The 24,673-nt window shown below is 39.8% G+C and overlaps 1 protein-coding gene across 1 annotated transcript; it reads left to right on the forward strand.

The window, feature by feature from the left end:
• The first annotated feature begins 13,726 nt into the window (after positions 1-13,726).
• Positions 13,727-22,595, forward strand: C1H3orf14 (chromosome 1 C3orf14 homolog). The gene is made up of 4 exons (XM_009905927.2): positions 13,727-13,813; positions 14,516-14,639; positions 19,425-19,499; positions 22,186-22,595. The coding sequence occupies exons 1-4, from the start codon at positions 13,761-13,763 to the stop codon at positions 22,327-22,329; spliced, it is 396 nt and encodes a 131-aa protein (XP_009904229.2). The 5' UTR covers positions 13,727-13,760; the 3' UTR covers positions 22,330-22,595.
• The last annotated feature ends 2,078 nt before the right edge of the window (positions 22,596-24,673 follow it).

Genomic DNA, 24,673 nt, shown 5'->3' on the forward strand with positions numbered 1-24,673 from the left:
AGGTTTCCTCTTTATTTATGTATGGGGCTCTTTACCTCATCCTTAGACATTTATGCAAAGAAGTTTAAACTGAGGAGTAAACACAACGATGTGTATATAATCTCTGGTTCAGGATGTGCCTGCTCTACAGACTGTCAGATCCTGGCAAGAATTAATGTCTGTTGTTCCTTATCACTTTCCCTGGGTATCCTCTATTGCCCTCTCTTAGAAGCATCATGAATATTCCTACACTCTCAGTAATACACTTTTCTGCCCATGTTACTTTGAGAGGATCTGTCTGGAACATCAATGGTGGTGTAGCAAACAGATCTGAATCCTGCACCCTGATTTCAAATTATTTCTTTCGGAAATACTTCTGTGACGTGTGCCTTATTTTTCCATACCTGCAAATGGGGCTTGGTAGAGCATTCTAACTTAGTGTTTGCATTGAGATTAAGCTGATTTTTGGATATGTATTTTGGCCTAGAAAGTAGTGAAGTAATCTAACTAGCTTTTAAATATTTTACTGGAAGTAAACAATTCTCCCAAGCGACATTTATTGTAAACTCAGTCTCGTGACTGCGAGATCTTTCACTTCTCTCTTCCTCCTCACATCTATATCATGCTGAGTAATTTTCTAAAACTAATCCTATTGCTTTTCTATAAGTAAGTGAATGAAATCCCACCACAGACCACAGCAGGAAGATGATAAGAAAGGCATATGTTATCATGGCTTCCCAACCTTCCAAGGGTTGTATTTCCTCATTGTTTTGCAATCATATGCAAAGTGACCAAACAAACAAACAAAAGCTCAATAAACTACAGGAGAAAATAAAAACTTCCTTGTTTTCCCTTGGAACTTGTGTCTCTCAGAACTTTACAAACAGATGGTTCATTAGAACCTTATACAGGGTTACTTGTAAGGCTGAGCGAGGGGCACTTAGGTTCTGCAGTAAAAGCACCTCAGTTCAAAAGAGTAGGGCAGAGGGTCAAAACAAGGTGGAGAGCACACACTTAGATGAGTATCTCCATTCAGCTCTATTCTAAACACTAACAATTAATGCTCTCTTATCTGAGAGGAACAATTTCTGCAGTAGCTGCTGGTTTGAGCACATGGCAAGAGCTGCTCCTGACAGCCTGCAGACTCCCGTGGAGGAAACAGGATTACCTGGCCAGAGGCTGCACAAGTTGTGGTCCCAAGTACATCCCGCTGTAGATTATACTGGTGGCTGCCAGCCTTTAAGGCTTCCCCTGGTTTGAGCATTATGTAGAGCACACACAAAAAAAGGGATGAAGATCAAGAGAAATATATTGGTTTTATCACACACACAGACACTAAGGTGAGATGATGTTGATCACTAGCTGCAGCGTCTGGTCAGCATGGGCAGTGGGTAGCTGGTTTGGTGTGTGTGCTCTTCTCCATTCCTGCTACCCCACTGTCTATGACTGAAGGCATATGGAAAAGAGCAGTTAGCTGAAGAGAGAAAAGCAATGGAGTAGAGCTGAAGTGTTTTACAATTTCTCTTCACTGATTCACTTTGATTCTCTCTCATAGTGCATCTCTAAAAAGACTTAGTGACTGAATAGCTCCTGACTTGTATAATTCCAGCTTTACTGTCCCAAAATAACTGGCCCTTTATTTTTTAAAAACTACTCTGTTCCCTTTCAGAATCAATCCCTATAGTTTCTTTTCTTCATCTGGTCTCTGATTTTATATGCTTAATTCTACACTGTATCTTGAGTGGAAGATGTGCCCCAGAAACTATCCCTCTAGCATCCAAAAGTGCTTGATAATATTCAGGTTACACTGAAAAGTATCCTTTACTGCCAGAGACTGCATTTTTAGGAGGTACCTTCAGCACCTTGTGATGATGTACCTTGCTACCTTCAGCATGTCATGGGGGATTTAGGCCATGGATCCTAAAAATGCTTTCATGATCATTCCTACAGTGTAACACCCACAGTCTCTCATACATGAACAGAGACTTCACATGGCTGTGCATCTTCTAATGCAGAGACAATGATCCCTTCTCCGAGTCTGTAAGTCTACAACAATTCAAAGTATATAAAAGTTATGAACTATGTGTTTTAAATAGAACTGGGGAAGCATAATTTTCATCAGCCCTGTTTGATATTCCAGTTGGCACAATGTATAAAAAGGTATCACAAATTATTTTGAGAGATTAGCCAATTACAGAGAGCCATTTCCAGAGAGGAAATTTAGGGCAGCTCACTAATGGTTTGATTTATACAGGAGTCTGTATTTAAGCAGCAGATCACCTGATTGCTTATATAAACTACTTTCATTTCACTTGCTTTAAATACAGGAAAAACTATAAGTAGATAAACAGCTCTGTGAATAACAGAACCAAAGAATCTGGTTCCCTATGGATCTGAGCTGGTAGGAAAAAATTCTACAGGGACCCTCTGATATCTAGCATGCAGTGAGCTCTCCTTATAGCCTTTCTTTTTTCCCTGAATAGCCAGCAATTTTCCCTAAACTTTAAGAACTCCAGTGTCTTTAGGACTAGTGACCTTGGTGTTGAATTTGGCTGCAACTGGTCAACCTCACGAACTACTGAAAAATGAGTCTTGAAAGCTGTGTGTGCATACATACTGCACTGGTTAGGCTGCACCTCCAGTACTGTGTCCAGTTCTGGGCCCCTCAGTTTAGGAAGGACTTGCTGGAGCGAGTCCAGAGAAGGTCAACGAAGTTGGTGAGAGGTTTGGAACACAAGCCCTATCAGAGACTGAGGGAGCTGGGGTTGCTTAGCCTGGGGAGGAGGAGACTCAGGGGTGACCTTATTGCTCTCTACAACTACCTGAAGGGAAGTTGTAGACAGGCAGATGTTGGTCTCTTCTCCCAGGCAGCCAGTACCAGAACAAGAGGACACAGTCTCAGGCTGCGCCAGGGGAGGTTTAGGTTGGATGTTAGGAAGAAGTTCTGTACAGAGAGAGTGATTGCCCATTGGAATGGGCTGCCTGGGGAAGTGGTGGAGTCACCATCATTGGAGGTGTTCAGGAGGAGACTTGATGGGGTGCTTGGTGCCATGGCTTAGTTGTTTAGGTGGGTTGGATTAGTTGAGGGGTTGGATGCGATGATCTTGAAGGTTTCTTCCAACCTGTTTATTATTATTATTATTATTATTATTATTATTATTATTATTATTATTATTATTATTATTACATGCACAGCTACATGCATACACAAGGGGCATGGTTGCATAAGCCTCATTTAATCAGAAAAACACACTCTTTAAAAAGCTGATAGAAACTGCTGTAACACTATAGCTTTTGTTAGTCATTCTCATTTCAGGACCTGAAGAGATGATATCCTTCTGTGATATGGTTTAATGAAGAAAATATATTATATTCCCTAAGGAAAGTAATTTTCTCATTCCTTTATTTTTTCAGATTTCTTACTGAACTTACTACTTCATCTTTGCAAAGATAATCTCCTTTACTACATCATTGCTAAGCTGCAAATGACAGAAAACCAAGCACTGACCCTTTTAAACTCATGGCAGCACTGACATTTTTACCCAGTTATGTTAAAGCCTGCACTCTGTAGTGCTGTCTGTAACTCTCATCACAAATGAAGACCTGCTCTTGAAAGCCAAAGACAGTGAACTGGGCAAGAAAATGTTGTTAGAACTTGCTCTTAATATTTTAAACTGACTGTGTTTGAAAACCAGCCTGAAAACTAAAATTTAAATTCACCTGCCTTCTGTGCCTTAGGCTATGAAATAGGTTCATACAGCCAACTACAAATAATGTCATGTAGGATTTTGTAATAGAAAGCTCATAGTGAGATGACAGCAAATAGAAGTTTACATTTGGAAGCCTACGCAGACAGGAAGATTTTCACAACACGGAGGATATTTTGTTAAAAACATTCTCCTTCCATTGCCTGAATGGTGTAGCAGTACTCAACACACCTACATAGCATTGGTGTCAACTGCAAGCAGGCTAGCTTGGCAGGCAAAGTCAAGCAGACTGCAGAAGTTCTGCATTAAATGGTTTACTGCCTATTTTCCCTCTGCAATACTATTCGTAGCCAGAGGCACAGAGCAGCAGGTGACTTGAAGCTTTAATTTCCAAGTTTTCTCTCAAAGATGACTAGCAGCTGATTACAATACTGATGTTGGTGATGTGGTTCTGGAATTTCACCAGCATTGCTCAGCAGAACACGGCTGCTACAAAAGGCTTGATGTTGGAAAGGCTCTGCAAGTCTGGCTTCCCTCTGAAGGTCACACAGGAAGCCACATCTGACACCTAGTCACAACCCTACAAAGGGCTTTTTTAATTCATCCTCTTGCTCTCCTTTCCCCACTGTTCTAAGAGACTGTCCTAAAAGTTTGCTTGCTTTATGCTTAAGCACTTTCCTCATACTTCTCTGTTCCAGAGAAGGTTTATTCATTACATCCATTTGTCCTTCTGCTAGCTCCATCTTTTTGCTTAAAAAAGCTTTTCTTCTCTGATTTTAATACCACTCATGTATCAGTAGAAAACAATCACATACTCTTCCTGCTTTTGTTTTGACAAATAAGTCAAACATTGTAGTCTCTTCTCATCAAAAAGGCTCATTCCACTATTGTGATCATCCTAAAAGATACTTCTGTACCTCTTCATGTTTCTTGAACTCAGGTAACCAGAAACAGACCATGACCGTTGCAGCTGGTCAAGTAAGTCGAATGATGAGTAGGAGGCTTGCAAAGAGCTCAGACAAACAATTCCCACAGAAGGAAAGAAGGGTGAGGCAGTCTATCTTTCCTCCATTTGCTGATTATGGGCAAGTCTGAGAAGGGGGTTTAAACAGGAGGATAGAATACGTGCTATAATTTGGGATTAGTGCAGATTATTTGTGTCCCTTGGAAATATTAATTAACTACATTCTTAAATTACTTACATAACACTTGCCCCTCTCTCTTCCCACTCATCCATACAAAGCAAATATGATGTGTTGCTATTTATTCTTTATGTAGTGTTATAAAGCAAAATTGATCCAGGGCTTGAGATATTTTGATTGCTTGCTTTTCTTAGATTCATGTGACTGTGCTGCTAGCTTCTCTGCTCTTTGTGTAGTTAGCAGTGTTCTAGAGGTTTTGTTGCACTCTGCTTACATTGATTCATTCAAACTTTAAAACGTGTCCTGGAGAATTGCTTATCCAACGAGTATTTTGTGTTTCTCAAATAAAAATGTGACTTTTCTCTCATTTAAAAAACAAAAAACCAACAAACAAACCCAACAAAACCCAAACCAACCAACCAAAATTCGCAGAAGCAAAATGGAGGAAAGAGGTTAGGCAAAAGAAGATATTCATATATCTTTTTAAAACTGCTATAAAAGCTACTCCCGGGGGTCCTCATTTCTGGCTATCTAACACGATAGCATTAGATTTATTTTTTTCCCCAGAAGCGCTAAGGGTGCTACTCAAAACTATTTAAATTGTGATTCTGAGCACTCAGCTACTCTGAAAATCAAGCCCTATATGGGTCAAGTTGGTAATTTCCTCTGAATGAACACTTAAGAAAACATTGGCTTTAAGCAAGTTGGTTCAGACTATGAATCCACCCCGGCAGAGACAGGAACAGGAATCAGGTTTTCTGACTGACTGATCAAATAACTCGACTGTGCTATCACCAAGAAAGAGAGTTTAAATAATGACTCTGAAAGGTTATTTTCACTGAATTGCTGAGTATATAAAATGTGTTGAAAGAAAGGGTAAAACTTCTTGAAAGGGTTTAGAAATGGTTATATTTATAATCTGTTGTGGTAGGATTTTTCAAGTCCAGTGTTCAGCGAAGCTAGACTGACAAATTTATTATAGTTATAAGGCTGAGAAACCTATTAGAAGAAATATAATAGAAGGTACATTTTTGTGAAGCTTTAATAGGAACTGAAACAATTCGACAAAAGACTAAATTTGGTAAAGGGGGAAAAGTCATTTATTAAACCTTTCTAAAAGGATTGACTGACCTTTCTGTAAAAAGAGTGGGGTTTTGCAAAAAATGAAAAGCTCAACCTCCACAACAACAACCTAGTAAAAGGGTTTATTGGGAACTGGCTTCTTGTGCAAGTTCAGTTATTTTTATTTTCAATAAATGTTGCTGTTGTGCAGTAAGAGAAGCATTGTTGCCTGTCTAATTTCTCTCAGGGATTGAAGAAACTCATAATAAAACCATTCAAAATCTAAAGTGAAATAAAAAGTAGAACACTCCTGCTCAGGTTTGTATGGCAAGAACTAGAGGCAGAAACTATGGGCTGAGAATTCAGCTCATGGGGAAACTGTGCAGAACTGTGAAGGTGGTGTTATTTCTTCTACCTCTGCTTACAGTGAAAGTCAGGCTATTAATACCAGGCATCTTGACAGTCACATAAATGCATATATTAAAATTCAAAATATTTTTTGCTTCTGTAGATGTATCATCATTACAGAGTAAGACAATTTTAATGCTAGACCAGATGGCAAGAGCATTACTTAGAGTGGATAAAAGTTATAGGCTGATTTGTATATCCAAATGGACTAAAAGTGAAGGTGGTGTCAATCACCATCCCAGAGCAAGAGTGAACACAAAGCTGAATACTTCAGTCCCTTCAAAGTGGGATGGGAAAGCAGTTAGAAGATTTTAAGTAACCAGCAGTTTCTGCATGTGACTGGATTCTCATGAATGTTAGTGGACAGGAACATGCCTGGAGAAGAGGAGACTCAGGGTTGACCTTATTACTCTCTACAACTACCTGAAGGGAGGTTGTAGACAGACGGATGTTGGTCTCTTCTCCCAGGCAGCCAGTACCAGGACAAGAGGACACAGTCTCAGGCTGTGCCAGGGGAGGTTCAGGCTAGATGTTAGGAAAAAGTTCTATACAGAAAGAATGATTGCCCATTGGAATAGGCTGCCTGGGGAGGTGGTGGAGTCACCATCATTGGAGGTTTTCAGGAGAAGACTTGATGGGTTGCTTGGTGCCATGGGTTAGTTGTTTAGGTGGTGTTGGATTGGTTGATGGGTTGGACGCGATGATCTTGAAGGTCTCTTCCAACCTGGTTTATTCTATGTATGTTCTATGTATGCTCCTCAGTAAACCTGCTATGGTTTTAAATAAGCATCTCAAAGCAGAGCAAAGCTGACAGGTTTTCTGTCTGTATGGCAGGCAAGTTCAGTCTGGAGGAACTCCAATGAACCTCCACTAGGGTGTTGTAGACATAAGCTGTGGTTGGTTTTGAAACACTGGAGATAATATTCAGCTGGACAGGGCACTCATTCATCATGTCTAGCCTATGCTTTTGCCAAGAAAGGCTGGACCAGATGATCCTTGAGATCCCTTCCAACCTGGTGTTCTATGATCAGACACTGATCAGGTACAGGCACTGATCTGAGGAAGCCAGTTTCTCAAAGCTTCTTGTACAGCCCATAGAGAAACATACCGCTGGTCCTTCTGAGCACCTGCAAATGCTCAGCCTCATGCCCTACATCACTGCCAAGGAGAGCTTAACTCTCTGCACTGATTAGGGAGAGAGCCCAGGAAAATCACCACTCTCATGTATAAATCATCTGATGTGACTCTCTTGCTTAAGAGCCAAAAGGTGTATTTCTGTCCCTCTGTTCACATGCAGCCTCTTGTTGCTCTCAGGAGGAATACATTCTCAGTGCACAGGGGAAGAGAGACGTAGCCTATAAAGCTAAGTGAAGTGCTGCTTGTGAGATCAAAGCTAAGTATCCCCCTTCCATATACTTCAAACAGGAACTGAGAATGGTGGTTCTCCAAGTGTTTGTTTTTACTGGGTTTCCTGTGCTCAGTTTAGGGAAAACAGACAACAGTTGTTTGAAATAAAGCTGTAATTTACTATCCTAACATGCTGAGAAGCAATTAGATGCAAGCTAATTACTGTAAATACTTTTTATAATTACTTGTAAAACATTCTACTACCTGTACTGCTGTAGAGGCCTGTAGATTAATCTTTTTTTTTTAAGAGAAGGCTTCATGTTATTACTCAAGGGCCAAACTACTTTCCTGAAATCTTCAAACTCAAGGAGCTATGCCACAGAAACTACTGATGGAAAGCAGCTCTTAGGGCATGTGTCCCCTTGATGATACTGAGTGTGTGTATCAAGTAAACTGCCTGAAGAACTGTCTAGACTAGAATATACTTTTCTGCTGTCTCTACAACTATGTGGAAAGACTGTTGCAGAACCTAAAAGGATATTTCTTTTAAAAAAAAAGAAAGAAAGAAAAAGGAAAAACTAATCTAAGACTCAAATAAGTTGTAGGTGAATAATGATTTATTAGCTTTGGCCTATCTATCAGGTTTTTACCTCTACTTGACACATAAAGAAAATACTCTCTTCCTTATGCTCTTCTACCACAACCATTATTTTTTTCTTTCACACTGGACAGATTGTCTAATCCACTTTTATACTGCATGAACCAGCTGGAACACGATCACCTCTTCCTCTTGCCACAGGTCTTCAAACATTTGTTCTGAGCTTGACCCAACTGTCTCTAGTTTAGACTATTTTTGCACCTGCCAATGGGTGCTCAGTCCATCCTGGTCTGTTTGGGCTCTGGCACACCAGAAACAAGTCTGCTGATGTCTGGGGTCAGTTCCAACAATCACACACAGATTGGTCACACTGGTTTGTCTATGCATACCCTACTGCACTGGCAAATGTCTTTCAGTGAAGTGTGACTTCCACACCTGTACCAGTCTTTCCCACACCAAATCCACATTTTAAGCTGACAAATAACAAAATGCAAACACACAAACCTGTTGATGAGTTATCCTGCCATTTATGACCTTCATCTCACCTCTAGCCTTGCCACCCCAGAGAAGACAACTATCGGTAACCCTGAACATAAAATGGAATGGCACATGCCAATGCTGAGGTTGAGAGCAACTACCTGAATACTGGAACGTGAGATCAAAGAGGAACTAGAAGTCTGGTTTTCATATTAGTAGCTTGCTCCTGGCCTGGACAGACGTTTCCTTGCATACCTTTGCCTTTTTAGCATGTTGTAAGTTAAAGCATCTTCACACAGGACTACCAGCCACTTCTGTGGTTGAAGAGAAAATCTGCCAGAGTCCACGATGATGACTGTAAGGTGCTCTGATGGGATTTCACAGCTCTTAAGGCTACCCCTTAGTCCCTGATATACTTCCCCAATGGTATCATTTAAGAAATGTTTATAAACAGACAAGACTTTGGACTTCCAAACAGATACCAAGCTACTATAGCAGTAGAGGTGTACCCCCAAAAGGTAAGTAAAGAAAGAAGAGCAAAGCAAAACAATTAGGGAAAAAAAAATGCATTAAAAGACAAAAGAAAAAAGTTTTGAAGTGGTTTCATATAAAATCCTCCTTTCTTGTAGTTTCCTCTTTCAAGTACTCCTGTTTTAAAATCCCAATTAAAATATTCCATTTTTAAAAACCTGACATATGGCATAAATTGGTACCAGTAAATAAAAGCACATAAAGCTAAATCTTGCCATTCTAAATGTTAGTAAAAATGACAAAATAAAATACTAGCTATATAAACTGCACACAGGTGTGTAGCATATTACAAGCAAAAAACATATCTTGCAATTAGAGGCCTACAGTATTTATTTCACTTGTCTGTAATTACATTTTATACATGTTTGTTTAGTAATATCAATCCAAGACATCATTCTGAGGATATAATTAACTGCATGTTAGAACAGAATGTGTTTGACTGGTTGTGTGTTGCAAGACTCAAGTCTTTGTTAGCTGTGTTTAAGTGCCACCTAGTGTTACAATTCACCAATTTCGCTCAGAAAAATGGATTTACACAGTCAAAGAAAATTGCAGGGTTCATGAGAACCTAGGGTCACGATGCCCACACTTCAGTGATAACAGTAAGTCCTTAATCCATGTCTAGGCACTCAAGGAGAACACAATCTCACGCATCAGAGAGACTGCCCTGGTGTCAAAGTGTACAATTGGCACAGCTGGGCAGTAGGCACTGATCTCAAGGTCTCACTTGCAGCTATGTAGTTTTTCCACAATTTTATATCAGTGACCCAACAGCAAATTCACATAAAGCTAGAAGTGTCTAATGAGGATACAGTATCTGGGGGTGGGGTGGGGGGAAAGGCTTTTTAATTAAAATGTTGGGTTTTTTTCTCTAAGATGTACCAGAACCAGAACCTTGGGAGAGGGACATACCACACAATACAAATATGAACAAACTACAATTAGGTGCCAGGGCATTAAGTATGCAAGAGAGGCTTTTCTTCATGTAAGTAACTCCTGCCTGTAAAGCTGTCTCTATAGTGACCCTCACTGACTTCATCATGGGTGCTCTGCAGATACAAGGGACCACGTAATCAAACCAGCCTGAGAGTGACGATTTCTGGCTGTTACTAGCAGTTTCATGGTTGTTTTTTTATGTAGGTTTAAAGCTTGTATTCATGGCAAGTTCAGAACTGATCTAAGTTAGGTTGCTCTTGTAACAAAAAAAAAGGACATTAACACTGAAAAACTAAATGCAGAGTTTATAGCTCATTAGGTATGAACTTACAGAGCATTTCACCCACTGTCACATGAAGCAGTCGCTAAGAAATTATGGTTTCCATCCTGTTTCCACAACACTGAACAATTGCTAGTATCTGTAGCTTAACTAAAATGCTCTTTGCATTCTCTCCACAAATGGCATACATATAATGGTTGATGTAAACCAAACTTCAATTTGTCTCTATTCTTTCTGAAATTCATTAAATGCTACAAGAAAGGAAGATCATCTCTATTATTGAGGACTGGTGTAGCTCGAATTAGAATATGGAAACACTTAGGTTTTACAATAAATTTAGTCACACTGGAACCATTAACTTTTCACACCATTGGAAATGAGGACAGGCTCCTATTTCTCCATATCATTTATTGGAAAGTCTTCTCTTTAAATCACAATGGAGGGGGGGAGGGGGATGGAAAGGAGGGGAAAAAAAGTAAGATTTTAAGTACTCTTTATCCTGACCATTGCAATACACAGGGATAAGCTGACAAGGGCATTACAGAATTTCTATTTAATTAGATGTCATGAAGTCAAATAGTATGAGTTTGTTGCAGAAATATAAAATCAGAGAATGGGAAAGCCTGGAAAAGATAGATGAAAAAGCACAAGGAAAAATTTCTGATCAGCAGTAAGAAATGCTTGTGATGTGGCATCTTAAACACCCAGATCAGAAAACGTTTAGAAAGAAAACAGGGTACTCAAGCTCTTTCAGTGCAACATTCAGAAACTACCTACAGCTGCAAACACTTGTGGACCTTTTAGGTGTCAATGAAGAAACATGAACATTGAGCTGCATTTTGCTTAGAACTGTTGTGTTTCCTGTGAAAGACTGATAATCAGTGGATTAATTGCAGTTTTTTCCAAGTATGTTTTGATGACCAGAGTTAGCCTCAGTAACTCTTCAGCTTTTAGGACCAGGAGAAATTCTGTTCTTCGGTGCAGACAGCAAGACCCCATCATCGCAACTGGGTATGCACATGGAGAATCGGTCTGGCATCCACAGCACTCTACCCACAAAAGACACGTAATGATGTGCCTTCTGCAGGACACTAACAGCTGGCTTCAAACCTGTCTACCTCCCTAGAGCACTCCGAGGCCTTGGAATGAACCACCTCAAGGAAGAAACACAAAGGACTTTAACACTCGGCAACAGTTCAAGTGTTACGGGGAGTACACTCACTCTTCACAGCCTTATTCGGGCCGCAAAGACCAGAATTCTGTCCAAACGACTTGCCAAACATCGCATGCTCGTGCGTACGGGCGGACAACAACTCTAGCGATGGATTTCACCGCAGGCAGTGGCCAAAACGCTCCTGCATCTCACCAGGTCACAGCCGAACACAAGCCACCGCAGCCCACAAGGCTAACGATACCTAAAAGAGACCGCCCTCCACCAAGGTCCGCCCACCGGGCGGCAATGATTGGTCCCTGCGTCCTGTGGCTCGTCCAGTCCCAGTGGCGAAGGCGGACTCGACCTCGCCTGATTCCGCCTACCAAGGCGCAACGCGGCCAATCAGCACCTACGACTAAGCTCCACCTTTCCGGCCGTCTCCATGGTAGCGGAAGATAGTGGGGGAGTTTATGCGTCGAGGAGACCAAGGTGTGTGACTGTTTTCCTCTTCTGAACTACCGAGGCTACAGGTAAATTAGACCTGCCTATGTATTAATTTTCTTTCCTGTCTTTCCCTCTTTTAATCGTACAGAATGGTAAATCCGACGGGCTCGTACACCTTCCCCCCTCGCCTTCCTAATGGTAGGGCTCAGGGCGGCTCCTGCTTGCGCCCCCGCGCGCTGCCGCTGCTTGTGTGGGCTTCTGCGGCCGCCCTTCTCCCGCGTTTTCTAGCGGTGCCGGCCTGAGGGGTCATTGCCCGTCCTTGCCGTCCCTCGGCCTGAGCGTCCTCCCAGGAGACGGGGTGAGCGTGGGGCCGCTGGGGGAGCCTGCCTGCAGCGGCCCCGCACGGTACGGCTTACCTCCCTCCGTGGCCATGGGAGCTGCATGTGAAGCTATGTGAAGCGCCCCGTGGTGCACAGGGCAGAGGATGTTCGCACTGGGTGTTTGTAAGCTAGGCTCCTCGAAAGAAAGGAGGTGCGTGCGATTGTGCTCCCCGGTCTTTAGTTTCTCCCATTACCAGTGGAGTCATTGCCATATGAGCAGAGATCTGGACTCGCAAGCAGAATGTCGCTCTCTGGCTGAGGGAAAGAACACAGAGGCAATGTGGAAAGAGAAGCATTATCAATAGGCCATCTGCATTTCAGTGTGTTGGAATGTGTGTCTCTTCTGAAGTTAGAGTGCACATGAAAATAACTAGCTTCAAAGTTAGTGTGGCTCTTGGCAGAGAGGAGGCCTTCCCTAGTGCTCTGTCTTGATGAGATCTTTTTGATCTGCCATTGTGAACATGTGATAAATTATTTTAGTTAATTTTACTTAACCTGTTATTGCAGTCACCTCTGAGGTGAAAAAAATGCTAGACTGCAAAACACTTTCAGCCATCTGAAAAGTGCTGTAGGATCTTGATTTGCATGCAGGGGGCAGCTAATTTTTCTTCATATCTCAGTACAGTGTAAACTAAGCATTATATTCCATCATGTGTTACAGCAGTGGAGAGCTGAGTTCAAGAAGTTTGTACAGATTTTTTCAGGCACTCAAAGATTAAACTGGTTTAGTAGCTTAAATTAGAATCATATAATTGTTAGGGTTGGAAGGGACCTCAAGGATCATCTAGTGCCAACCCCCTCTGCCATGGGCAGGGACACCTCACACAAGTTGTCTGTGCTTGAGCTTAAGAGTCCTGTGAAGACAGCACTGTATCTGTGAGAGATAGTTATAAATGATACTTGGAATATAACTTTCTGTTCAGAGTTGCACGACAAAAGCCAGAAATCACAGGTTTAAGCAACACTACACAAATTATGCAAGCACATTGTTTGCATGTGCACTTGTAAGCATCTGAAGCTTGAGAAAACTTGATGCTAAGTCTGAAACTTCAAAGTTAAATTTTAGCTCTGGTGAATGATTTGAATCCTAAACCGTGTTGTGAACGTTAGCAGTGTGCATGTATTCAAAGCCTAATGTAACAATATCTTGTGGCAGGTTTTATGCAGAAAGCTGGTATAAAAATACCATGTCTGCAGCTTCTTAACATGGAATCATTTCATAGTGAAAAGTGTATGTTCATGTATGTCTCTGGAAGATACTAATTTCACTTGGCTTTCCTTTTATAGAGTGACAGAGCTGGGGCAAACAGCTGAAAATGTCATCCTATGTGGCTCAGGAGCTTCACCTTGCTAGGAGACGTAAAGAGATGTAAGTAGTTGTTCAGCACTGTGGCCTACCTTGCAGCAGCTGGTCTTGCCAGACCATCCTGTGAGCTGTGAAACCATGCTCTCTACAGAGCACAGTGGCACTTCGACATGGGGTTGGTGTTCCAGGAGGTGGCACTCTTCCTTCAGGAACTATTAGAATCGGCATCCTCGCTTGTGTTAAGAGCATTTAGGTTGATGAGTTTTTTGACTTCCAATGGTGGTGCTGATTTAAGACTTGCATTGTTAACCTCCTGCCACCATTAAATTCCTATTTGGGGAAGGTAATTGGATTCTCTCTACATCTCAATTACAGAATTAGTTCTTTGTTGCCCTGTAAACTCAGACTGTGAAGTAAATACAGTAATGATTCAGAAAAATCTGCTCTTCTTATGAGAACTGGTACTTGCCAGTGAGCAAGAGTGGTACAGATCAAGTCACCCCAACCCACCCTGTCTTTACTGTTCTGGGAGACTCAGTGCTTCTGAGCACCTTAGCATATGAGGACTGCTGGTTGCAATGTTATAGCGTCATGTAAGCACAGCAGGTGGTGTCTGCCTGTACCTTTTCCCTCCCCCAGCACACCCACCCTGCAGCCGGCTTAATTAGCCCCATAGTTTTGAGAAAACTGAGTAAGGTAAAAAGGTTATTTTCTATCTCCTGAGCAAAATGTTCTACCCACTTAGCAAAATGTTTTCCTTTGTAGACTGTCTCAGAGATCAGAGCTGCTACAGCAGATGGAGACTTATCTAGGAGACAAAAAGACTAAAAAGACATGGCAAACTCAAGCAGCTGATGCAGCTCATAAAAGGAATGCAGCCCTTTTAAATGTAAGTTTCTGCAACTACCACGAACTGCACTGAAATGTCATGGTTGTGGAGCTGAGAGAATTTTTTGAAGTGTTTGCTCTATACTTATCATTTGAATTCTCCTATAACCAGTTCCCTCTTCTGGAACTTGACCAAAAGTATTAAGTGACAAGTCCTTATTATGTGATGGCATCACTACCTATTTCCCATGCCCTTCTTACATGAGCCTCATGGTGGCAGCTGCTACTATCTTCTTTCTTTTTTTTTGTTAATTTCTGTACATGTAAAGATGCAACACATGCTATTACATATCTGCTGAAGAGAACTTAAGAGTCTGACAAGACTCACAACACCTCTACACTTTGATTCAAGATACAGGGCTATGTTTGGAAATAGGGGCTGACCAGCCTGTAATGCTTTTAGTCTGGGCTAGGAGCTCTTCTCCCACTAAGGTCGTGTGAAGTTGTGGAAGAAGTTCTCACTTTAATGTTTGTCTTTAAAAAGGTGTAGAATGATTTGAAGAATCCTGCTTGCAAGTGTGTAAAAGCAGTGTTTGGTGTTTATGGGTCTTCCTAGCGGTGATACTGTTAGTAATGTTGATAGCTGTTCTGCATACCTGTTGTCATATTTAGGTAAGGTTTGTGTTTCCTAGGTAGATTCAGTAGGTGTTTGGGAATGGGCAGTTAAAAAGATACAGGTTTGAGGGCAGGGATTGCAATACTAAAGCCTCTCCTGGAACCCCTGGTTTGAGCATCTCAGTTTGAAGAGATTACACTTGACTACTGACACGAGCACACATTTGAAAAATGCTTTTCTGCTGTTCAGGAAATAGCAGAAAACCTCTCATGCATTTTCTTTCAACTTATTAAGGGTCCATGTTGCCTGCATTGTGTTTATGGAAGCAATAACTTTTATTCTAGAAGATTACAGGATTAGTTTGTGTTGCTGAAAATTATCTGTTTGTTTGTTTATTACGCAGAGAGGCTGCTTAAAGTGTAAAATGTTCCCATTTTGGCTGGGTATGATTCTACTGCAGGCCTCCTTTGTATTGAAACCAAAGTTAATTTTCAGGAGTGGCAGACACAACAGAACAGTTAATTGGGGATGCCACCTTAACTGTTCTGTGACAAGGAAGACTTTTCAGCTTGGAGTCTGGTGCATTCTGGGCTGGGGCAGTCAAGCTTCTCTGTAGTGAGTATAGGTTAAGTGCAGGTGTTTCATAGGGAGGCTGGGGAGAAGCGGATGGTTTGTTTATTTTTCATGCAGTTCCAGTTCCACTGATTTAGTAATTTCAGCTATGATGAGTCCCATTTTCCACATGCATTTTAGAATAGATTCTTGTGTTGCAAGTATGGTTTTTTTTATAAATTATTTGTATTTTATAAATGTATTCTCAGTTTACGTAGACAAGCAAATATAATGAATGCAGTGTATGTTTCTGCTTGCTGAAGGCTTGTTGTATTGGAAATGTTAACAATAGCTCAGACATATACAGAGTGTAAATATTTTTGCAGTTAAACAGATATTTGCCATCTTCTGTCACATCCTCAAAATTGTTCCTTTCAAGTGTCAAAAATGTTGGTGTTTGTACGGGGGAAAAAAAGCAAAAACATATGTATCAAAACAAATTCTGTTGCAGGATAAAGTAGCATAAATCAGTTTAAATCTATTAATTTTATACTAGTTTTAACAGGCATGCACTCCTGCAGATGCTTTCTGATAACAGAAGAAAACAGGGGGGGAAAAAAAAAAAAACAACTATGCAGAATAATATATGAGAAGCTTGAAAACAAGACTGATTAATGTGCCAGCTTCAGAATATTGTTCCTGATACCAGGCACTGTACATTTCACAGTTACCATGTGGAGAGTTGTTGATTTGGCCTACTCAAAAATACATGGACATGATGAAGTGTTATTTTTTTATTTGCATTTCTGGTTTTCTGCATGTAAGCAAAATCAGTTGTTTTCAGTATGTGATTATAGCAAAAGACATTTTCCTTTCTCTCTGCTAGTTGATATTTATGCATAGGAAAGCATTTCAAAATTAATTTACTTTCTGATCAGTGGGAAAGAGGGAACTAATTCTTTTGTTTTAATTGAAATTTTAACATTATAAACACTTGTTCAGGATTTTAACATAATTAGCAGAGTATTTTTTCTTGATGTCTTTAGAGGGAGACTGCAGATAAGGGAAATCTGTATCATTTGGTACGTATATAATGTTGGAATAAAAGCAGAAATTAGGCTAGTATTTATAATCTCATTTATTAGATTTGTTTGTCAATAATACTTCTTGTGTTTAGAAATGTGTATTACTGTTGCAACAGCTTATAACACAAAGTAGGAAATAAAGAATATTCTGTATGCTAATCAGTATTGGGAAGGTAATTTAGACCAAATTTGCTCTCCATCACAGGCATGTAATTCTAGAATTATTTCAGTGGGATTCTGCCAGACTGATATCAATATAAGTGACAGCTGAATTTTGTCCCCCAAAAGTGATGCATGTGTCATGCATTCTATTTTACCTCTAGGGAAGGGTCTTGAATTGTTTTTGTTCCAGTTCTTTTGGTTTTAGGGGAAGAGCTGTAAGATGCTCTCTTTTTTTCAGTACTGTGACACATTAGATTTGCTGGTTTTTTCCAAAGAAGTTTACACTGCTGATGTATTTATTTCTATGTTGATGAGGATTTCTTTCTCATACAAACCTTACCAACTGTACAGACTCACAAGAAGTGCCCTCTAATCTTTCAGTAGTTCCAGTTATTTTCTAAAGCATGCTACACCTTCCAGCAAAAATTTCTTTCACTGTCTGTCATTAAATCAGTATTCTGAATGACAATGGACTGCACAACATACAAACTAGAGTGAGCAACAAAAAGACACATCCAATATCTAGGCTATGCCAAAGTGACCTTCTCTACTAAACATATATGCACAACTGCTGTCTCCTTTCTTGCCTGAAAGACACTCGTTTCCTATCACCGTAAACATTCCAATGACTTAGCTGAATGTATGAAGAAATAATCATCTTGACTGATGTTCTCCCCTCCTGTAAAAATTCCTACAGGAATTAGGTAGAATGAATCTGTAAGGAGGAAAATCTTATGAAAGACTATGAAGTGAACATTGCTGACTGATCCTCCTTTTCAGTGTGGTGATAACTTCTTCAGACTTGGTCTGAACCATGCTGATAGGAGCTTAGTTTGGTGCTAATGATGGTGTGTCTTTGAACACAAAGTCCATGCAGCAGAGAAATTTCTCCCTTAGGTTACTTAAATCTGTGGTGTCCTCTGTTGTTTTAACATGGTAACTTCAAATAGCTTCCATCTTTGCTCATGTTTATTCCCCATCATGTTTTCCTGTTAATATTTCCTCACTTGAAAAGAGGCAGCCACTTGCTGTTTCTGAGGATTTACATAAATCAGAAATTTAGTTTGCTCTTTCTTAGACAGCCTTTATCTTACCAGGGTGTGCACTTTGCTGTAGAAAAGGGAGAACGGTTTTGCTTGCATTAGGTCTGTAATTATGTACAAGAGGATGCAGTCATGCTGTAAAAGGAATTAATGACATGAGATGAGCACTGTAAATAAAGTGAGTGTATCTGTAATCACTAAGTTAAACTTCAACTAACAGTGAGGCGGGTTTTTGCTTTTATTAATCATACTCTACTGAATTTGAGTCATGTTTTTTGAAACTAAACTTGAGTTGATTACCCTTTGCTTATTGATGTGTTCAGATTGGCTGTTATTCAATACGAGTAATCATGTTTGGTCTCTCTTGTGGATATGCTTCTCCAGAATCTCACTCTTCTTTTCAGCGGTAGTGGTGGTGAATATTTGGGAAGTCCCTTTGGGGAATTTCCTCTCTCATTTAGTTTTTCTGTTGTACTCTTCACACCCGCTCTCTGCTCCCAACTCTGCCATCTGCTATACTTTCTTTCCCCCTCCACTCTGTTCAGCTTTGGCTTCTTCACACCCCACTCCCACGTCCCTTTCTGTCTCTCTTCATCTGCCCACCACTCAATCTCTTCAATGTTTGGGTATGGAACTAAGCCCACAAGAATGGGTCAGAACTTTAAAGGGGGAGGGTGGCTAGTTTGGGGGAATGTTTTGATTTGTTTGTTGCTGTTGGTTTTGGGTTGTTTCTTTAAAAAAAAAAAAGAAAAAGAAACCACGACAAAACACAGTCATTTAGACCTTTGTGAATCCAGTACACATCCACTGGACGTGCAGAAACCCAAATACTGGGTTTTTTTATAAGAAAGCTCTGTGAGGTGCATTGTCATCCAAGTTTGTCTGGTGAACAGCTTGCTGCAGCTCTACATATTCGTGCACATGTTGTGCATGCATATTAGCAAGTCATCTTTGTCTTGAGGAGTATCTTGCACATAATTTGCCTAGTTACTTTACAGTTACAGTAGCTAGAATACATCCTTCAGTCTTCCTGCAGCACAGAGAAAACCATTCTGTTCCCCTCTGTTTTCTGAAGTTTTGCAGAGTAGAATTTAACTCTATCTACCCTGGTGTCCAAAGAGAATAATGGTGGTTTACAGCAACAGCCTTATGTGGTCGTGAAATCTATTCTTGTATCAAAAAGGTAGAAGAAACATGTTCAGAAACTGTAGGATGTCAGCCGTACTGGTTACAAGTTGAATGTCGGAATGATTCAACTGAAAGGATTTAACTTTAGTGCTATTATCTGAAGGCAGTAGGTTTATTTACTTAATTAAATGTCTTTATGTGAATGTGCATTTTCCTTTTAAAATTCTCAGTGTTTAAAATGTACTTTGCCTGTGTTTTAGGATATAGAAGCAGCAGAAAAAAAGCTGCAAGAGAGAGTGTGTTTACTTCCACATCCCGATACTGTTAAGTTAGAAGTAAGTCCTAGAACTCTGTCTTTTCATTTACTGTTTACCAAATATTTTGCCTTTTGTTTTTTTGTTTTCTTTTTTCCTCCCTGAAGCATGTTCTTTAAGTGAAAATAATTGATTTTAAAATCCAGTGACTGGTATAGCCAAAGGCCTGTGTACTGTGTAGCAAGCTGAACCTAAATTCTGGGGCAAAATCCCTAGATTCTGGGGCATTCAGGTGGAAATATGTAGCAGCTTTATACAAATTTGTATTTAAAGAAGAAGTCAAATATGAAAATTAATATTGTGACTATCAGAAGATAACTGTGTTTATTGGGTCATCTTAGTCTGTTTTGTATGGTCATCCTGGTTTCAGTTTGCCACAGATTGCCATCTTGACATTTCAGGGTCAACAGTTTATCAGCATGAACAGAGAAATTGCCTTCTCACTTGTTTTATGCCCGTATGAGAGCTTAGGAAAAGTACCACTACAGCAGGAACACTCCATTTTTTACTTCTCAACCTGTAGTCCCTAAAACATTATTTAAAGGTAAAAATTTTGAGCAGCCAGTTACTCTGAGCACTAGATACTATCCTGATACAACATTACACATTCAGTTCTATCAGTTCAGTTGTGTCAGTGTTGAATGAATGATGACAGAAACAGTTGTGGGAACGGGAACTGGAGCCCAGCTCTTCTTGATGCGAAATAAACATCTTAACCACGGGCCATGGAGTCAGGTTCCCACTCGTGTTTCTTGCACCAGTAGTCTGTGGGTTCTTTGTTGTATGGTGGCTTAGTTTCCACAGGCACAGTAGCACGAGTATTCTGTGCTAGGGTGTGTGAAATGGAAGGAAGGGAAAGGTGTAGATCTGAAGCACTGCTGGGCAAGTGTTGTAATGCTTGGCCTATTACTTGAATGAGAGGCATCACTTCTTATTCTGGTTATTGCTAAAAGATTTTGTCTGCAGTTGCATGTTGTAAACAGCCTACTACTCCTATCCTTGTGATGGGGACACACTGAGCATGCCTGTTCAGTGGGGTTTTTCTAGATGATTTCAGAAATTTTAGGCAAAAGAGTGTATTTTTTTCCTGGATACCTCTGTATCTTGAATGATGTGAAGAAAGTTGCCAAGCTACTAATGCTGAACATATTTCAACCGTGTTCAGGAGCAGCTTTAGACTCTTGGAGAACTTTCAAGGCAACTCTTTAAGAGTTGTTTGGATCAGTTTTGGACTCCTTCTCCCTCTCTCCTGTGCTAGGTGTTAAGCTTCTTGCAGCATATAGACTCAAGTCCACACAATTGGAGAAGGCAAAGCAGTTGCTTATGGCTGCAGAGAAGTCTGCACTGCAGCAGCAGTTGAATTTTAGAGAGAGCAGAGTTACTATTTGAAGGAGAAGATCCTAGTTCAGCCTTTTTTATACTTCTAGAGGAGAGTGCTATAAATAGTGGAAAAAGAAAACTTTCTTTCATGGTTCAAAATCCTTGTACGTGCTTTGTTCCAAAACACTTCTGAGCATATTTCACTCAGCCATATATGTGTCTGTATTAATATACTTTGAAAGTTATGGCTATAATGGATCCCCAGCTTGCTAAGTCGGAGTAGTTTTGTGTGACAGCACATATGCTTGTCAAAAAAGATTCTTGGAGTAAATCTGTTGAAGAAAATATTTTTGTAAATCCTCAGGAGCCATAGTTATATCTGAGTTCCATGTAAGGATCAAAATGATTAGCCAGGAATCTAATACTCTGCAGGGAGATGTTCAGTTTCATGATATGCTTCTTCTACACGATATGCTTCAGAAAGGCTCAGTACATAATGTAAAGGCTCAGTACATAATGTAGCATAAACGTTTTCCACTACAGAATTAGCTTTTTTTCTGAATGGATATCAGTGTCTGACAATACTTAGATCGGTAGACAGATCGAAGTGTGACTTAATACGGCTCTTTGGTCACATTAATTTGAGGAGGAAGAAATTAGATACAGCACTTACAATTTTCTTTAAACAACAGAGTTATCCTTAGGATACCAACACAAAGCTGATGAATGGTGTGTCCATTGCACAGATAAAAAGAAGTTGAAGTTATTACTCAGAGGCATGGGGTAATGCAGAGAAAAGGCTAGCTATCCCGTGGTCTAGGAAACCCACTGGGGATTAAGTATACAGCTTTTTTAAAATTTATTTTTTATTTGTGATCCAAGTGCTGGAGCTGATTACTTCATCAGTGATTTATCACATCTAAAATTTTACTCAAATATTTTGACCGACATTGCAGCAAGCTGTTCGAGGATATCCAATTTCCATTAGCACTTTTCGTTTAAAACATCAAACAGTTTGGGGTTTTTTTCCACTTCAGCATTAAATTCCACTAACACATGAACTTCACTATAAAAGCTGCTTATGGAAAGTTTGTTATTGTGGGAAATACTTTATTAAAGGTACTGCGAGGGTCTAAACTAATCTGTTGCTTACCACAAGAGGGCACATTCAGTCACTTCACAGTTCATGCTGCAGAATGAAATCTTTCCAGGCTGGTATTTTATATCATACAAGTGATTTGAAATTTCATGTTCTTTTCTGAATTACTTCACTCAGAAGTCAAGATTTAATATTGCATTGCATAGCTATATTGTTTTTGAACAGGCTGACACAGATTTTTGAAATTAAGTTTGTTTGTTGTTTTTTTTTTTCTTGTATCTTTCTCAGACTCTCTATTGGGCATCAATAAAAGAATCTCTTCCCAAGTGGGAACAGTTTCTTTTAGGAAGAGCAGAAGTTCCTATTGGTTATAAGAAAATGAAAACTACAAAGCAGAACATAAGCTACTCAGAAGAAGAGTCACAAAAATGAACATTCTAGTTCCATTTTGTTTTGTAATGTATGGCTTAAACAGACAAAATCACCCAGATCAGGCAACAGAGTGTCATGCATTGTGGTGTAAATCATTTAAATGAAAATGAACTGTGTTGGATTGTTTATTTGATGAGTTGTGTGCAATTCCTTATTTTTGTTCTGTAATCCAGACAATCCTCAAAAGGGTTTTTTAGGATCAAAAGTGAGAAACACCATTGGTGTGTAGAAACCAAACAAGGCAATTACCTTTTCAGTATGAGAAGAGCTTTTTTAATCCTACACTTCTACATATAGGTGCAATAAGCAACGACAGATTCATGCATTGTCTTCCTTTGCTGCAGTTGTCTGTGCTGTATGACTCTTTGTGGATGAGGGAGAAAAGATGAATTTGCTGTTCACAGGATAGGCAGGCTGTTTGCCTCTGACTGAGTAACCTTGATTTAGCACAAGGAGTCTGTGTGAAAACCTTTTGGATAGCAGTTGTAGAAAAAAATGCTTTGAATTTCCCTGATTTTAGTCATTGCTACTTCTATTGCTTCTACACCTCATTCCAGGAACCACTGCTACTTTTCCTAGCCTCCTGCTGCCTACTCTGTGTTTCCTGTCCAATGGATGGGTAAAGACAAGAAAAAGGAAACAAATCCTTTAGGATGTTTTGTTACTTCTAGACTGCTTTTAATGTTATTTTCTTTCTTTTGGTATAATCTACAAGTGAAAACTATTTGGTATAACCTACAAGTGGAAAAAAAGCAAATTGAAAGGTAGTTGGTAGTGGTTGTCCAATAACCAAGATGATATAGAAGATGATATTTTCATTTTCAGCCACCAAAGAGCTCCTCAGTTTCCTCCTACAGAGATGCAGTATCAGTGAGTTTTGATTGTACATTGGTCTAACTCAGTATGAAAATATCACTGCTATAATGCAGTATTTTTGTAAGTATCATGTGTCATTGCAGTGGAAGATCCTTCCAGGTGTGTGACTTGGCCTGCAGAAATGTAATCCTTTCTATAGCAAAGGAAGCCTAAGGAAAAACAATTTTTATTTTTTTTTAATTAAGAACCTGCATAAGAGTCAATATATTGTTAAAATTTTATCTCATGTGCAACAACCTACTTTCACCCCTGACCTGCAAGTCGGAATAAAGGTTTTACCTCTTGCCAGTGTAAAAATGTAACGATTAAAAATGTTGCTAGGCTGCTAGTGAACTGATCCATGCATCTCCATGCTACATTGAGATGTACCCTGCTATTAAAAAGAATATATGTATCTCTCTGGAGCATGAAGAATCACTGACACAATAAAATCAGAATTTCAGCTGTGATGGGAAATGGTGTGTTTTCAGCAGGAATACTGAGAGTTCATTTAAAACTTTTTCTATTGAGGTGTCCATTAAACTGATAAGTTTTTACAGAAGCTGCCATCTTAGAAATATCCTGTTGAGTGGGTGTTGGTGTTTGTAACAATAACGTTGTTTTCATAATATGTGATGGCAGATTAGCACGCTTCTCTGCAGTGTTGTTAACAGTTGTAATTAAGGAATAAACAGTAAAGGGTGTCAGTCCGATGACAATTTCATCTATAGTGTCACAATACAAAATGTCACAAAATATTAGAACTGTTATATAACTACAAAAATATCAAATTAGGCTTTCATCTTCCAAGCAGAGGGCTTAAAAAAAAAAAATTACAACAAACCAACAAACTGGCATAGAGACCATTGCAATTTTATACCTACTCAGTGTTCTGTCACAAAGACAACTTGGTAATATTTTCTTCTGTAAGATCACTATTTGGTTCTCAGTCTGACTTAGCGGGAATGTGTATGGATCTTAGATCTGTAGAGCTCACATTTAAAAAGGAAATAATTGGAAGCAGTTGAGCAGACAAGAGAAAAGCTATTACACATGATGGCCAAAATTAAGGGATGGGTGAGCAGTTAGTTGCTAACAAAGGCTAGGATTCATCCTAGTCTTTGCCATCCAAAGGGAAATCACTTAAACCAAAATCTGGGCCCCTAAGTACTTTATACATGTGAATAATCTGGGTCTTTATCTCTTTCTACTCCGCCTAAACACTGGGACACAATGCAGATGCTGTCTCCTTGCCCTTTTTCATTTCCTGTGGAAGGAAAGCAAAGTGTGTGGATCGTGAAGGCATGGCAGCTGCATGGGTGAGGATTCTGTAGCTGCTGGAAAAGGCACCTGCAAGCACCGTTAGTGTACTTTCAGTGCTGCAGGGAACTGCTCACATAGTGTTTCTGATTATTTTAGTTTTGGGCAAAGAGATTAAGATTAAAATGGAATTCTCACTTTTCAAAGAAGGAGATCACTTTCCTCCCCC

This window comes from Dryobates pubescens, chromosome 1, assembly GCF_014839835.1.
Source record: "Dryobates pubescens isolate bDryPub1 chromosome 1, bDryPub1.pri, whole genome shotgun sequence".
In the NCBI taxonomy this organism is placed as follows: Eukaryota; Metazoa; Chordata; class Aves; order Piciformes; family Picidae; genus Dryobates; species Dryobates pubescens.

Bases quoted from the DNA above. Each gene is read 5' to 3' on its own strand.
- C1H3orf14 (XM_009905927.2), top strand. From the start codon at position 13,761: ATGTCATCCTATGTGGCTCAGGAGCTTCACCTTGCTAGGAGACGTAAA. The intron at 13,814-14,515 runs GTAAGTAGTTGT...TTTCCTTTGTAG, and splicing joins GCTAGGAGACGTAAAGAGAT to ACTGTCTCAGAGATCAGAGC. The intron at 14,640-19,424 runs GTAAGTTTCTGC...CCTGTGTTTTAG, and splicing joins GGAATGCAGCCCTTTTAAAT to GATATAGAAGCAGCAGAAAA.